The sequence below is a fragment of the Colletotrichum destructivum genome, chromosome 5 (assembly GCF_034447905.1).
Source record: "Colletotrichum destructivum chromosome 5, complete sequence".
Lineage (NCBI taxonomy): Eukaryota > Fungi > Ascomycota > Sordariomycetes > Glomerellales > Glomerellaceae > Colletotrichum > Colletotrichum destructivum.
The window spans coordinates 3,052,104-3,064,451 of NC_085900.1; the positions used below are offsets into that span (position 1 = coordinate 3,052,104).

Here is a 12,348-nt window from a genome sequence, read left to right on the forward strand (position 1 = left end):
AATGTCAGATGAGACGTGACATGCCGATGAAGGGGCGAACAGCCACGTATGCAATGTATTACTTTTTATCTACCAAAACCAAACCATCCCTTCTTCTGCGGTTGGGACTTAGATTCGCCCTGGGTGATCTGCTGAGGCGTGCTGGGCGGCTCAACTTCCTGCGGCCCCTTGCCGGGGTAGTCGATGTAATTCCAGGCGACATCAAGGAATATCGGCTTGACAGGAACAGCTGACAGCTTGGGCGGTATGTTGACGAGGTTCGCGAGGTCAATACCTCCCGAGGGATACTCGCGCAGCCGCTCAATGAGGGGAATGTTCTTGGTATCGTCCTCGTTCGAGCCCGACTCCCTGAGCAAGTTCGACAGGTGGACGAGTGCGCGGTATCGCTGAAGCTCGCCCTGGAGGAAGTTTTCCAACGACTTGGCGTCCTTGCCTGACACCTCAATGTTACGAGGTAAGTTGGGTTTGGCCTCAAGGCCGTCGGCAAGTGTCGAGGCAGCCCCCTGCGCTTCGCCAGTGGCATGCTTGATGAGAGCCAGGGCGTTGACAATGTTGTCAATGATGGCGTGGGAGCGGGCGATAGAAAGAGATCTGTATCAGTTAGCACGGCACGGTAACCGGAGGCGGGCAACTTGCTTCAGAGCTTGGAAGTACTCCGCTGTCGACGCGAGCTGCTCAGCAAGAGCCTCATCGTTGGCTACACCAGGCAACTCTCGCGCAGCCTCCAGACTTTGCAATGTTCCTTCGTAGAGGGCCACCAGCTCCTTCAACTTGGCTGCTTTGCGGCCAGGCTTTTCTTCCTTGGGTTTCTTTCCTGACTCCTCCTTGGCGGGTTTCTTGCGCGATGAACTATAGTTCTCGACTAAGCCGTCGTCGCTGCCCGTCAGCACGCGGTTTCGACCAATTCGCCAGCTAATCATCTCATAATTGACGGCAGTTCGGGTGATCTGTAGGCTTTGCATTCGAGAGTCGCTCTGGGAAACACCCTCAGACCGTAATTCGTCAATGGCTTCCTTCGTGGCATCAGCAGCGTCCTGAGTCGCCTCGAGGATGTCGTCGTAAGCGGCAGCCACGTCTCTGGGCTCAGCATTGACGAGAGAAGGCCATCGCTCAGACAGCTTCAACTTGGCCTCTTCCACTCTGCCCCACGCCAAGGAAATTGCTGCGTCCTCGATCTTGACCTCGCGCGAGCGCCACGTGAGCGTCTTGGGAGCTTTCTCGACACCCTCGCCCTGCTTGGTAGTCTCGACCAGAGCCTGCTTCAACAAATTGGGATCGAGTTCGTTGATCTGCTGCACCAGTGCAGTGTCGGACTGGGGAAATGCGCGTCGGGCAATCGCTGGAATGGGTATCGTTCGCGGCGTCTTGAGTTGGTAGGCGGCATAGCGAATCGAAGGGTCGATGGTGTCGGAAAGGAGATCCTTGAAGATATCACCTTTGGTGGAGGTGGCCATCGCGCTGTAGACAACGCGAGCAACGGCATAGCTTTTCAGGGAAGGCTCCCAGTGTTGGTTCTCGAATTGGGCAGCACCACGGATCTGGGCGAAGTAAGCGCGGGACTCGAGCTTGTCGTTCAGTGTGGCGCCAGCCGCCGACTGCAAGAGAAGCTCGATGAGCTGTTCGGCTGTCTTTGCCGCTTTTTCGAGTCGAGAAACTATGTGTGACCTGGTCTTGCCGGTGACACCCTTTGCGTCGGAGGCGTGCGACGATTTGATGGCCATGGCATTGGCCCAGGCGCGCTCGCTTGTGAGCAGAAGCAGGTGAATGTACCTGGCAATGTCAGCAACGCAAGCAGCGGAATATCGTACGATGCAGCATACTCGTGGTTCTCGGCAATCTGTGCGGCAGTCACCTCACCCTTCTTGCTGAACTTGCCGCGGCTTCGCGTGGCGATGCCCAGCTTCTTGCGACTGTTGAGCAGCTTTTTGGCAAGTTGGTTCTGGTAGGTCCCGTAGTCCCCATAGAGTAACGCTGCGTCCCGACCAGAGACGACAAACTTGGTGATGTCCATAGCTGCGGCGGTGGCGAGATTGGTCGAGACGATAGTCGCTTTGGGAGGATCCTGTAGACGTCGTCGCAGCAGACCAGACAATATCGAATCGACCTCTTCAGCGCGGGGGATAGTAATTAGTAGTGGGGCTTTCACCTGAGGTCCTCAGTGTCCTTTTCCAGTGGCTGCAATTGTGGGAGGCCACAGCGCTAAAGGCACCCCGACCTGCTGTCGGGGTGAGCGAACTCACCGGGTTCGGAACTCGGGCCCAATATCTTCCTCCCCATTTATCCTGTGATTGGCCGAAGCTTCCAAAAAGATGAGGAAAAAAAGTCCATGATGGCAAGTGGATTATGGACTGATGCCAGTGCAACAGGTTGGCTCGATCTTTTGCGCCCCGACCGCCGTCCTTTGTATGTGCTTCTTCAGATTTCCCAACTCGTGTTATCTGACGACAATTTTGTGCAGGACTCTTTGTACCCATTGCCCCCCCCCGGTGGTCGCCTCTTCAAGCAGTCAGACTAGCTCGGCCAAACGTCTCCCCGTCATCGACGCCTTCAATTTTGTCACGGACTATCTCCTCCACTCAAAACCTTTCCGACTTGTTTGGCGCAACAACACTAGAAATCAGTGTTGACAACCTCTATACCAGCATGTCCTCAAGTTCCCTTATTTTCCGCCATACATAGCCGACAGGGCGACAGCTTCGGTCCCAATGCTCGAGAGAACGGCGGCGACCTTGGAGTCATGCACCAGCTTTCATGCTCTTCCATCCGCCTCACGATCACTAAAAACCCAGCGCAAACTGTACACAGGCTTCTGGCAGCATGGTGCCGCAGCAATAGACATATCTTGCCCCGTACTGGCTACGCAGCTCAACGCCGCCAGCTTGCCTCCCCCTCAGCCGCCAATACCACCACCCGAAACCCTTGCCGCATCCACCTTCCTCCTCGACTTTCTCTATCCTACTGGGACGGCCGCGGTTCTGCGCAAGTTCGCTCCGGGTTTGGCTAATCATCAAGCGTCGATTCACAGACTGCCTCGGCGGTCCAGGCCGTTTACCTCGTCCGTTGCGACCCCAATAAACCTCGACACTCGATCGATGCAATACGATCAGGACACAACCACACATGCTGCAAAAGAGATTCGACTCGGCCAAAAAGACGTCGACCCGGCAGAAGAGCAGGAGTACGAAGACGAGGAAGATGATGAAGATGAAGATAAGGCAGCAGTCATTAGTTGGCGCCATACCCACAGCGGCCCCTCTTACCTAGGGGCAGGGTCACGGCCCGATTTGATGAGGGAGTTGATGGCAGAGAAAGATACGGAGTACTTCGGCTCGATATGGCAGCTCTACTCGCAACTGGACCGCAGCCTGCAGCCAGAACTCCGCCCCGAAGTTATCGTCTACTTGTATCGGTCCTCCAACGTCATCGACGCCCGCAGGATATTGCTCTTGTTCTCGGAAATAGAGACTGACCAATGGACACCAAAGGTCCTTACATCGGCTGTTGCAGCGTCCTTGCGTCTTGGGCACGTGCCAGAAGCATTTGCGCTATACCGCCGGGGACTGGATGCGAATGGCACGGTCAGTGGGCTGAAGGAGCTACTTCAATATGCCTTCAAAAGGTCTGCTTGGAAAACAGTCAAAGACCTTTGGGTGGCTCACCACACAAGCGATGCGTACCGTGACGACGACCTTACGCCAGTGGAGGCTCTATCCACCATTCCCTACATCGGAGAATTGGTCAACGAATTCGCGAGTTACCTGACCTCAACGGGCAAAATGAGCAAAGATGCGCAGAAGAGGCTTGGCATACTACTCGAGCAAGCTATCCAAGTTGCGCTCCAGCAACCCTGCAAACCCCAAGAGGCTCTGCCACTGCTTAAGATTATCAACTCACCGAAGATGTACGCCGACCACCTAAACCAGGCCCTGGCACGGGGTCAGCGAGAGTGCTTGCCAGAAATATACCGTTTGTACCGGAATATGCCTAATGCTAAGCTGTCTCCGGAACTTCTGCATGGCATGTTCGATGTCTTCAATCCAGACGACGTACTTGGCCTGGAACAGGTCTACGAGGACTTCTCCAAGGCAAGTTGTGGCGGTTTGGACAAGTTAGCCGTCAGAAAATATCTCAGGTTCTACGCGTCACGTGGCGACGTCAAATCTGTTGAGCGCCTGTCGGCCAAGTATCCGAAGGTCCTGAGAATCACAGAGCAGTCCCTGTACCTGATGAAGGCTTACGCCAGCTTGGGGGATTACGCAGGCGCCCGGGAAGTCTTTGACGAGATGAGGTACAAGTACCGAAAGAAACCTCCTATGATGCATTGGCACGAACTCCTCAAGAGCTCTCTGCGGGAGGCGACGTACGATCGCCCCAGAATGGTATTCGACGAGCTCTGTGAAGCTATTAAGCCCAACGAGGTGACCTTCGCAATGATGATGTCCCTGGCGGCATCGAAGGGTGACCTCGACTTTACTTTACAACTTCTCCAGCAAGCTCGGTCAAGAGGGATCACAACCGACGTTCCGATTCTACAAAGCGTCGTCAGCGCCTACTGCCGTAACGACCGACTGCGAGAGGCTCTGGCGACTTGCATAGAGGCTAAAAACACAAACGTCCCTGGTGAGCAAGCTCAGCTCTGGAATGTCCTGTTGCGTCGCCATGCGGACCGCCGGGCCTTTGACGATGTTTGCGAGGTCGTTGCTCTCATGGGGCAACATGGTGTCATGTGGACGCCGGAAACCCATGCCGTGCTGCTACAAGCCTTGGTGGCTTGTGGGCAGGCTGATCCCGCGCACAAGGTGCTGCACGCAGCTGTTCACGACAAGTCTTTCGCTCCCAGCCCGGGGCACTTCGTCACTGTTACAGAGGGTGGTCTGAACTCTCGTCAGTTGTCGCTGGCTCGAAATTCGCATAAGTTGATGCGACGGGTCACTGGGCGGCCGCCCTCGGTCGATGCCCGCCTCGCGGAGGCTCGACTTCTGTTCAAGCAACAGCTGTTTAGCACCCTTCAAACACTGGAGCAAGCCGATGGACCAAGCGATTTGATGGATGAATTACGGGAAATGGCTGAGGAAGTAAAGACGACTACGCAGACGGACGCAGATCCCGGTAACGGCGCCCATCGTGCACTAAGACGTGCGGACTCGTTGCATCGTCTGCGCGGGACGCTAGTCAAAGCCATCGCTCTCTTCACCCGATACCGCGATTTTGAGTCTGCCAGAGAGCTAAGGGAGCTGCAAGCAAATCTGGACCAAGAGGGCATCATAACCACCCCCAAGGTTGAGCAGTTGGACATCTTACACTCGCTCATGCTGGAGAACATTCAAAACAAGAAGTACGACGCCGCCAAGGCGAACTGGAAACTCATCTGGCAAACAACCCTAAAACTTGCTCGGCCAGCATCCTATTATGGCTACGGTCCATTTGTTGCATTGCCGCGGTATCGCTACAGCCTGTCCAGACCCTTTGGGACGCTGCAAGAAATGTTCCTGGAGCTGCAGGACTCCGAAGGTCTTAAAGAAGCTCTCGATCAGCTTCTGGACGCGGGCTTCCTTCTCGATGCCCGCGCCATGAACCACGCGTGCCAGGCGCTTGCCCGGACAGGCCGCTGGCTTGATGCCTGCAAGCTCTGCGAAAAGTACCTCATGGACAATTGGACGGGATGGCTGCTCAACCGCATGAAGCGCCGCCTCAAGGTAAATCTCCCCTTGAGCCATCGCCGCCAAGGCCGCGCGCCGCATCGGCTGCGGCCGACGTCATACACCCTCGTCGTCCTTGCCAAAGGGTACAGCGACCTCGAAGGGATGGTGGCGTGGTCGTCTGCCGCCGCGTGGGCGATGCGCACTCTCCGGAAGCACTGCCCCCAGCTCGTGCACGCCATCCAGACTTTGTCGTACACAGGTCTCGGCATCGAGAACGAGGCTTTCGACCGGGACCGCGCCATGGAGTTGGCGAAGAAAGAACTGGAAGAACCGCAGGAAATGGCGTCAGCCGATGAGCAGACCGACGCTCCGTTTGTGACGGAGGAGCAGCCGTCAGCGGGACAGCAAGAACAGGCCTCTGCAACAAAAGACGATGCCGATGAGAGCTTGGCAAACGAAGGGGCTTTGTCCCCGGCAACCGGAGAGGAATTAAGGCTAGACGGCCAACGTGTATGAATAGTTATACCGTGTACAAAACTCAGCTAGACATGTGCATTTGTTGCGATGGGGAGGCCGGCATTCTTAAGCGACCATGATTTCTTGCGGCTTGGCTTGGTTTTCTCATTGTTAGGGGGGGGGAGGGGGGGGGAGGGGGTTATTTTTGTACACCTACCCATTTCATCGCAAACGGGGGAGTGTATCGATACAACTGTTCGTCTTCTCTGCTCGTTCTCATTTACATACAGCCCAATAATAGCTACGCAATTGAGGAATGAAGATGGGAAACCAAGGCGCTTCGTGATCTTACGACATACATACATGGAAACGCCATCTCTTTGCGGCGGAAAAAATGAGACGAGGTAAAGGAAAGACAGGAGATACCCGTGTGTCTAATCGCTCGCTATCCCGTTCTTGGGAGACTGCATGATTCCTTGCACCGTGCCGACCACCGTCGCGCCCATGCCCTCGTTCTGGGCGTCCCGGCTCGCGAGGCCGAGTCTGCTCCTCTGCATCACGAAGAGCGCTGCCGTCGGCGCGTCGAGGCTGTAGTCAAGGTGCGGCGAGAAGATGAAGTTGCCGCCCTGGCAGATGTTGTCGCCCGTGTGGCAGACAACGAGCAGGCGCGTGCCGTCGACGCCGGGGACCGCCGCGCCGCCGAGCGGGTCGCCGAACAGGACGACGCTCGCGATGCGAGCCTGCTGGTTGGGCGGCAGCTGCGCAATGGCGAGGCGGGCCACCTGCGAGCCCTGCGAATAGCCCGACACCGTGAGGCGCGTGTTGGGGCACATGGACAGCGTGCGGGAGGCGACCGCCGCGGCCGAGGTAGCGCCTGTCGTGGAGCCGCCCGCGAAGAAGCCCGGTGGGTCCGCGGGGTACTGATTGACGCCCTGGATGGAGATGGTTCCGGTACCGTTCATGTATGTCCGGAGGGCGTCGAAGAAGGGCGGACCCGTGAGGAAGCCCACGTTGCCTGGCGGTTATCAGTCACAGAAAATCGCGTTTGTGAACCTGGCCTGAAGTCTTGACCCGAGACATACCTGGCTCATTTGTCCCCCTTGCAAAGATAACAGCAACGTCCGGACACGTCACGGCCGACGACGTCGAGTTTCCTACGGGCAAGCCTGTGGTGCTGTTGATGCCCAGCGCAGTGTTCAAATCGTCTTGAGTGATCCCATTCTCCGTAACGGTCTCCCTTAGCGCTCTCACAACGAGGATCGTAGTGTTGACGACCTTATCTACTGCGCCGGGCACCCTGTCGAGGAGATCAAGGACGTCGAGTTTCCCCGAGAGCAGGCTCGACAGGTCCCGCTCACGGTTCTTCGGCAGCGACAGTGCCGTTGTCTGCTGGCACAGCAATGCCGCCGACAAGAGAATGACCGGAGACGGCCTCATCGGGCCGCCTTTCCCCCTGGTGATAAATATGCACAACAAGAAAGGGAACAGGTGGGTGTTCCGTTTGTATTACAAGGGTGATGTCGCGGGTGTACAAGAAGGCCAAGTCCAATCCCTAGAGTCGCAGGGTAACCAAGATCCTAGTTGTCCAAGAATATCTGAAAGCAGTTGAGGAGCCAAAAGGAGAAAGGGGGTTGTTCAGGGTATTTCAAAGCTTGGATACGACCGTGAGACGTGGGTGGGAGGAGGCGTCATAACCACATGGACCGCGAACAAGCAAAACGACGTGTCCCACGACGACCATTGCGTACTTACCTATCCGCCCCCAAACGCCCAGAAACACCCGCATGGGAGGGGAATCGCTGAGAAGATGACCCCGAAGCCGCACGCTCCGCTCCGCTCCGTATAGCCGTAAGCGAAGGCGTTTCACAGCGCTGCGGGCGACGGCGAGAATGTGTCGCGTTGAAACCATCTGAAGTCGACAACGGATCGATTTAGAGCCCAATGACAGCGCAAACGCTGTGTTCGGACTCGCGTATTCGAGATTGGCAGCATGCCCCTCATTGAAGTATTTGGAAATACCTTGGTCCGAGGTTCGGGGACGCACTGCTCGAAATCGCTACTCCAAGTCTGCTGCCTTCTTCTCAATGCAGTCGTTATGCCTTGCTGAGTGTTAGGTCTATACACCAATTGGTCAAAAATAAAGCCTAACGAGGACTCACCTCGCAGGACACGCCAGAACGTACCTACGTCTTTAACCCGATTCTCCACCGCGCCCCTCTGCATCCTCTCAGGGTTCCCTCTTCTCATGAGCCCAAGGCCGTAGAGCGTCTGGGTTCGACTTTGCACTCGGACGGCGGTGAGATGAGAGACCCCGTCGAACCCCCAGCCGGTTGAAGAGTGAGGCTTAGGAAGGTATGACCTAGGGGTCCGGTCCGGTCTAGCCTTCGCCACATTGTGAGCTTGTTTTTGTTGTTATGGGGGGGGGGGGTGGGTTCCTTGGACCTCGCGGCCACTTCACAATGTGCCTGGGAAGCCAGTATGGGCAATCGGACTTGGTTGTTCGTTTTTGATTCTCAATCTTCACGGGAAAAGTGCCTTCCCGGCACGAAACCAAGGCCCAGGTACAGTCTATGACGCCCTCCGTCCGATGAACTCCGTTTCGTAAACTCCGAGACCCATATAATCCCGGGCGGTGACAAGATGATTAGATATGTACAATATGTATATGCCTTACTCCGGGCTATCCCGACGATCTGAGGACAGCTCGCCCTGGTTCTGTACTCCTAGAGACCGAAGGCGTCGAGAAAGCAATCCTTCCGTGCCGCCCGGGCTTCCGCGCCCAGATGGAGCAAAAAAGTTGCCGCCGTATCCGACATCCCCCTTGTTTAGCTTCTCGTATCGAGCGATGTGAGCTTCCCAGCCGTCCTTGGTTGTTGGCCTGCTTGGTTGTGACGACTGAGGCGAGAGTATACCCGGAGTAGTAGTGGTGTTTGTGCTGTCGCTAGTGTTGCTTCCGAGACGAGCGCGCCCCGGCAGAGCGAATGGGATGGTATCCACCGTCTGGTTGTTGCCGCCAAAGCTGAAAGGAGAAGGCGACGGCTGTTGCCCTGTTGCCTGCGGTGATTGTGAGAGCCCGTCCGATGTGTCGAGCCCGTGTAGAGATTGGCCTAGCGAGAAGCCAGCGCTCCGCCTCCTGAAAGCCTTCTCGGCAGCAAGTGTTGCTGCGGGGCCGCTGCTGTTGGATAGTGGTGAGTGCATCGCACGAATGGGCTTGTACGGCGTGTACCGCGGCTCGGGGCATGTGGTCTCGTTGCGCAGCTTCTCCTTGCCATCGGGCACCCGGTTGGCGAAAACGATCCGAATGCTCTTGTAAAGGTAGTACCGCCCTTTGGCTGGGCAGCAAATGTGTAGATGCACGAGATAGCGCAGGATCGGCCGATCCGAGCCCACGGCCTCGGCGAGCCCAGGCGCGTTCTCAATGATGGGGCCAGCCGAATAACTCCGCTGTCGGATGAAGGTTTTCGTCCCAGGCTCCATGCCAGCGAGGTCATACGGGACCAGGAACAACTTGACAGCCGTCTTGTTCGGGTTCTTGATAATGATTTGGATCTGGCCCTTCTCGGGTATCCGATAACTCCCACCAGGTGGCGCCCTAGGTGACCCTGATCTCCGCCTTGCCCGTTGCGTTTTGCGTGCCTCACGATCCGAGCCATCTACCATCGCAGGGCTGTCGCCCATGGCCACGTCGTCTTCGACAACCCTCCGCTCAGCGACCCTGGCCTGCAACTTCCGCCGGGAACGCTGCCCCTCTTCGGGTTTCGGCAGACCGTTTTCCAGGTCAATTTGTCCAACGTATGGACTTGGCCCGTCTTCTGATCGCACACGGCCTTGCGATGCTCCTCCGTAGCTGTAAAATACAGCGGGAAAAGGTAATGTGACGTGCGCCGGGCATCTCAAGCTGGACTTGCACTTCCCCAAGCCCAGTACGCCAATCTGCGCAAGGAAATTAAGTGGCTTCGACGGCGTCGTCGACATTCGACCCCGGAGGATGCTCTCTTCATAGGACCCGACCATGGACGCATGCTGCAATGGAGAAGTATCAGCATTGAACGAGGGCCGCCTAGGTCTAAGAAACGCGGGCGTTTGCGGTGAGGTGCCGGATAGCGTCACTTGGGGCGCGGATGTGAGGGACCGCCGTGGTTGGTGTGCTTGGTACGGCAGTGCCGTCCCTCGTTGCGAGGACTGCCTGTGAAGCGCAGGGTGGCTCAGCGGCGGAACAGCAAACGGAGAAGGGACGACCGAGTTCAGCGTGTGCCTTCGCAAGTTCACGTTCAGGGGGCTCGTCGCGATGTCGATGCCGTGTAGCGGTATCGGCAGGTCAGCGTCATCATTGCTCTCGGACTGGACTAGCGGGCTGGTCGGCGGCTTGTACACGAAACTTGACGAGAATGACGAGGACAAAGACGAAGGCACAGATCTGTAGTCGTCATGCGCGGCCACAAAAGGTATCCTTCCGTCGAAGTGGAACGAGGAAAAGTCTCGCGGGGGCGACGTTGCGATCCACGCGTTGCGAGATGCGAAGAACTGAGTGGTTCTGCGGTCGCTGCCGCCCCCCTCCACCTCTTCCTCCTGCGGCCCTTGCTGCTTCTCTCGCGACCGGTCCTCGGTGAAGTCGCCACTGTGCAGAGCAGACCTCGGTCTCTGAATGCTCAATCCCTCGCGCACCCTCTCGTCGTCGTCCCGTAATCCACCCAGTTTCTCCGGAGTGATGCTCGCCGGCGGTAGTAAGCTAGACGAGCTCGACGGCGGACGCGAGCTTCGTGGGGTGGTTGGACGAGGCAAGTTATTGAACAGCGACTCGAGCTGAGTGATGTTGTGGGCAAAAGGACCATCTCTGGGGCTCCGAGATGATCCTAAAAGGCGGTTCGGAACCCATGTCGGACTCTCTCCTCGCTTCAGGCGCTCAATCAACTCGGCACGATCAGACGTGATTGCGGCGGCATCACTCTCGGGGGTTGAGGCCCTCGGGCTTTCGAGAACGAGGCCCTCGCAGAGTTCTGTCCGGATGCTCTCTTCAGATAGCTTCCTCGTCAGGGACGGCATGTTGATTTGCTGGTGCAGCAAGATTGGTTCTGTTGCAGTGGATGCATCGGGAACGGGCGGCGAGTGGTAGAGATCGTCCTGGAATATGGGCATGGTGTGGTCGGCAAGGTCTGAACCACAGCGCGGCTGTGGTTCAGATCTGGTGTCGAGTTCGCTATGTTGGCGGCGGTTGAGGAGAAACCGACCATGCCTCCCTTCGTCTCTTTGCTTCGTTTGTGAAAGAGTGTATGTCTGTGTTTGGTGGTGGTGGTGCCTTTGTCAGGTGGTTTCGTTGTGTTAGTCACCAGATTAATTATTCTTTAACAAAATGGGCGGTAGGACGTCATATGCGCAGCGCCCCCGACACACCCGATTTCGCTCCCTGTCCTATGCTTGACTTGGGTTTTGAGTCAAGCAAGGGGGATACCTGTGGCTCGATGGCGTCAGTGGTGTGTCGAGAAATGAGTCTATTGGAAATGATGAACAAAAGCAAATGTAAACCAAAAGGGTAGAACAGCGACAGAAACCGGGGAGGTTGGAGAGTTGCGGTCAGTCGTGACAGCGACAAGCGGGCAGTGACATGCACTCATTCATTCGGGGGTGAGGGGGGTGGAGAGAGAGATAGGAAGGCAGGCGGGATGCAGCTGCTAGACGAGAACGAGCGACCTTGGGTACCAACCAAGTTGGGGTTGGATTTCTTGCCTTGGTGATATTGGCTAGCGAAGTTGGTCAGCTGCACACCAGCCGGTTTAGCGAGGAACGACGCCAACTTCTGGGGGGGCTGTGGGGCTATGATTGAGAAAGCTCCAGGGGCTGCCCTGTCCAGTGTATCGTTTCATTTCCTCCCTGCCGCGGTGCTGGCAGCTTGACAATGCAGACCACAAACTGCTACCTCGTCGGTGATGAGTGTCCCTTGGACCGATATGCCGAACCTTGCGCCTGCATCTGCCGGAATCCAGCTAGAGTTAAGACAGTTTCCCTACCTAATCGCCACCAATCCGACTCAGATCTACCCTTCTCTGCGCTGGCACCTGCCCTGGAGCAGTCCCGTCCGGGCGATGCAGTCAGCGACTTGCATTGCGTTTGATCGCGCCCGCCTCGAACAACCACCAGAGAGGCGCTGTAACCATTGATAGAATCTTTTTTATCATCGTTGAAATCCCAATTTTGACACGGTATCTACCATACCTAGTGAGAAGAAAGTAGTGGTGCACGGCTCTCTCTCTCT

The 12,348-nt window shown here is 56.7% G+C and overlaps 4 protein-coding genes across 4 annotated transcripts; 1 reads left to right on the forward strand and 3 right to left on the reverse strand.

Moving 5' to 3' along the window:
• Window positions 1–3: 3 nt before the first annotated feature.
• Window positions 4–2,159, reverse strand: CDEST_08466 (Putative signal recognition particle subunit SRP68, SRP68 domain superfamily). The gene is made up of 3 exons (XM_062924625.1): window positions 1,821–2,159; window positions 655–1,770; window positions 4–591 (listed from the first exon to the last, which is right to left on the reverse strand). Exons 1-3 carry the CDS (start codon window positions 2,009–2,011, stop codon window positions 66–68), a joined length of 1,833 nt encoding a protein of 610 aa, XP_062780676.1. The 5' UTR covers window positions 2,012–2,159; the 3' UTR covers window positions 4–65.
• A 164-nt stretch (window positions 2,160–2,323) lies between these two features.
• Window positions 2,324–6,159, forward strand: CDEST_08467 (Putative tetratricopeptide-like helical domain superfamily). The gene has a single exon (XM_062924626.1). The coding sequence runs from the start codon at window positions 2,706–2,708 to the stop codon at window positions 6,156–6,158; it is 3,453 nt and encodes a 1,150-aa protein (XP_062780677.1). The 5' UTR covers window positions 2,324–2,705; the 3' UTR covers window position 6,159.
• Window position 6,160: 1 nt separating this feature from the next.
• CDEST_08468 (Putative cutinase/acetylxylan esterase, alpha/Beta hydrolase, cutinase, serine active) lies at window positions 6,161–8,417 on the reverse strand. Its single transcript, XM_062924627.1, has 4 exons — window positions 8,282–8,417; window positions 7,181–8,197; window positions 6,310–7,113; window positions 6,161–6,253 (listed from the first exon to the last, which is right to left on the reverse strand). Exons 2-3 carry the CDS (start codon window positions 7,533–7,535, stop codon window positions 6,533–6,535), a joined length of 936 nt encoding a protein of 311 aa, XP_062780678.1. The 5' UTR covers window positions 7,536–8,197; window positions 8,282–8,417; the 3' UTR covers window positions 6,161–6,253; window positions 6,310–6,532.
• Window positions 8,418–8,422: 5 nt separating this feature from the next.
• On the reverse strand, window positions 8,423–11,759 carry CDEST_08469 (Putative atos-like domain-containing protein). Its single transcript, XM_062924628.1, has one exon. It carries the CDS (start codon window positions 11,232–11,234, stop codon window positions 8,769–8,771), a length of 2,466 nt encoding a protein of 821 aa, XP_062780679.1. The 5' UTR covers window positions 11,235–11,759; the 3' UTR covers window positions 8,423–8,768.
• Between the last annotated feature and the right edge of the window lie 589 nt (window positions 11,760–12,348).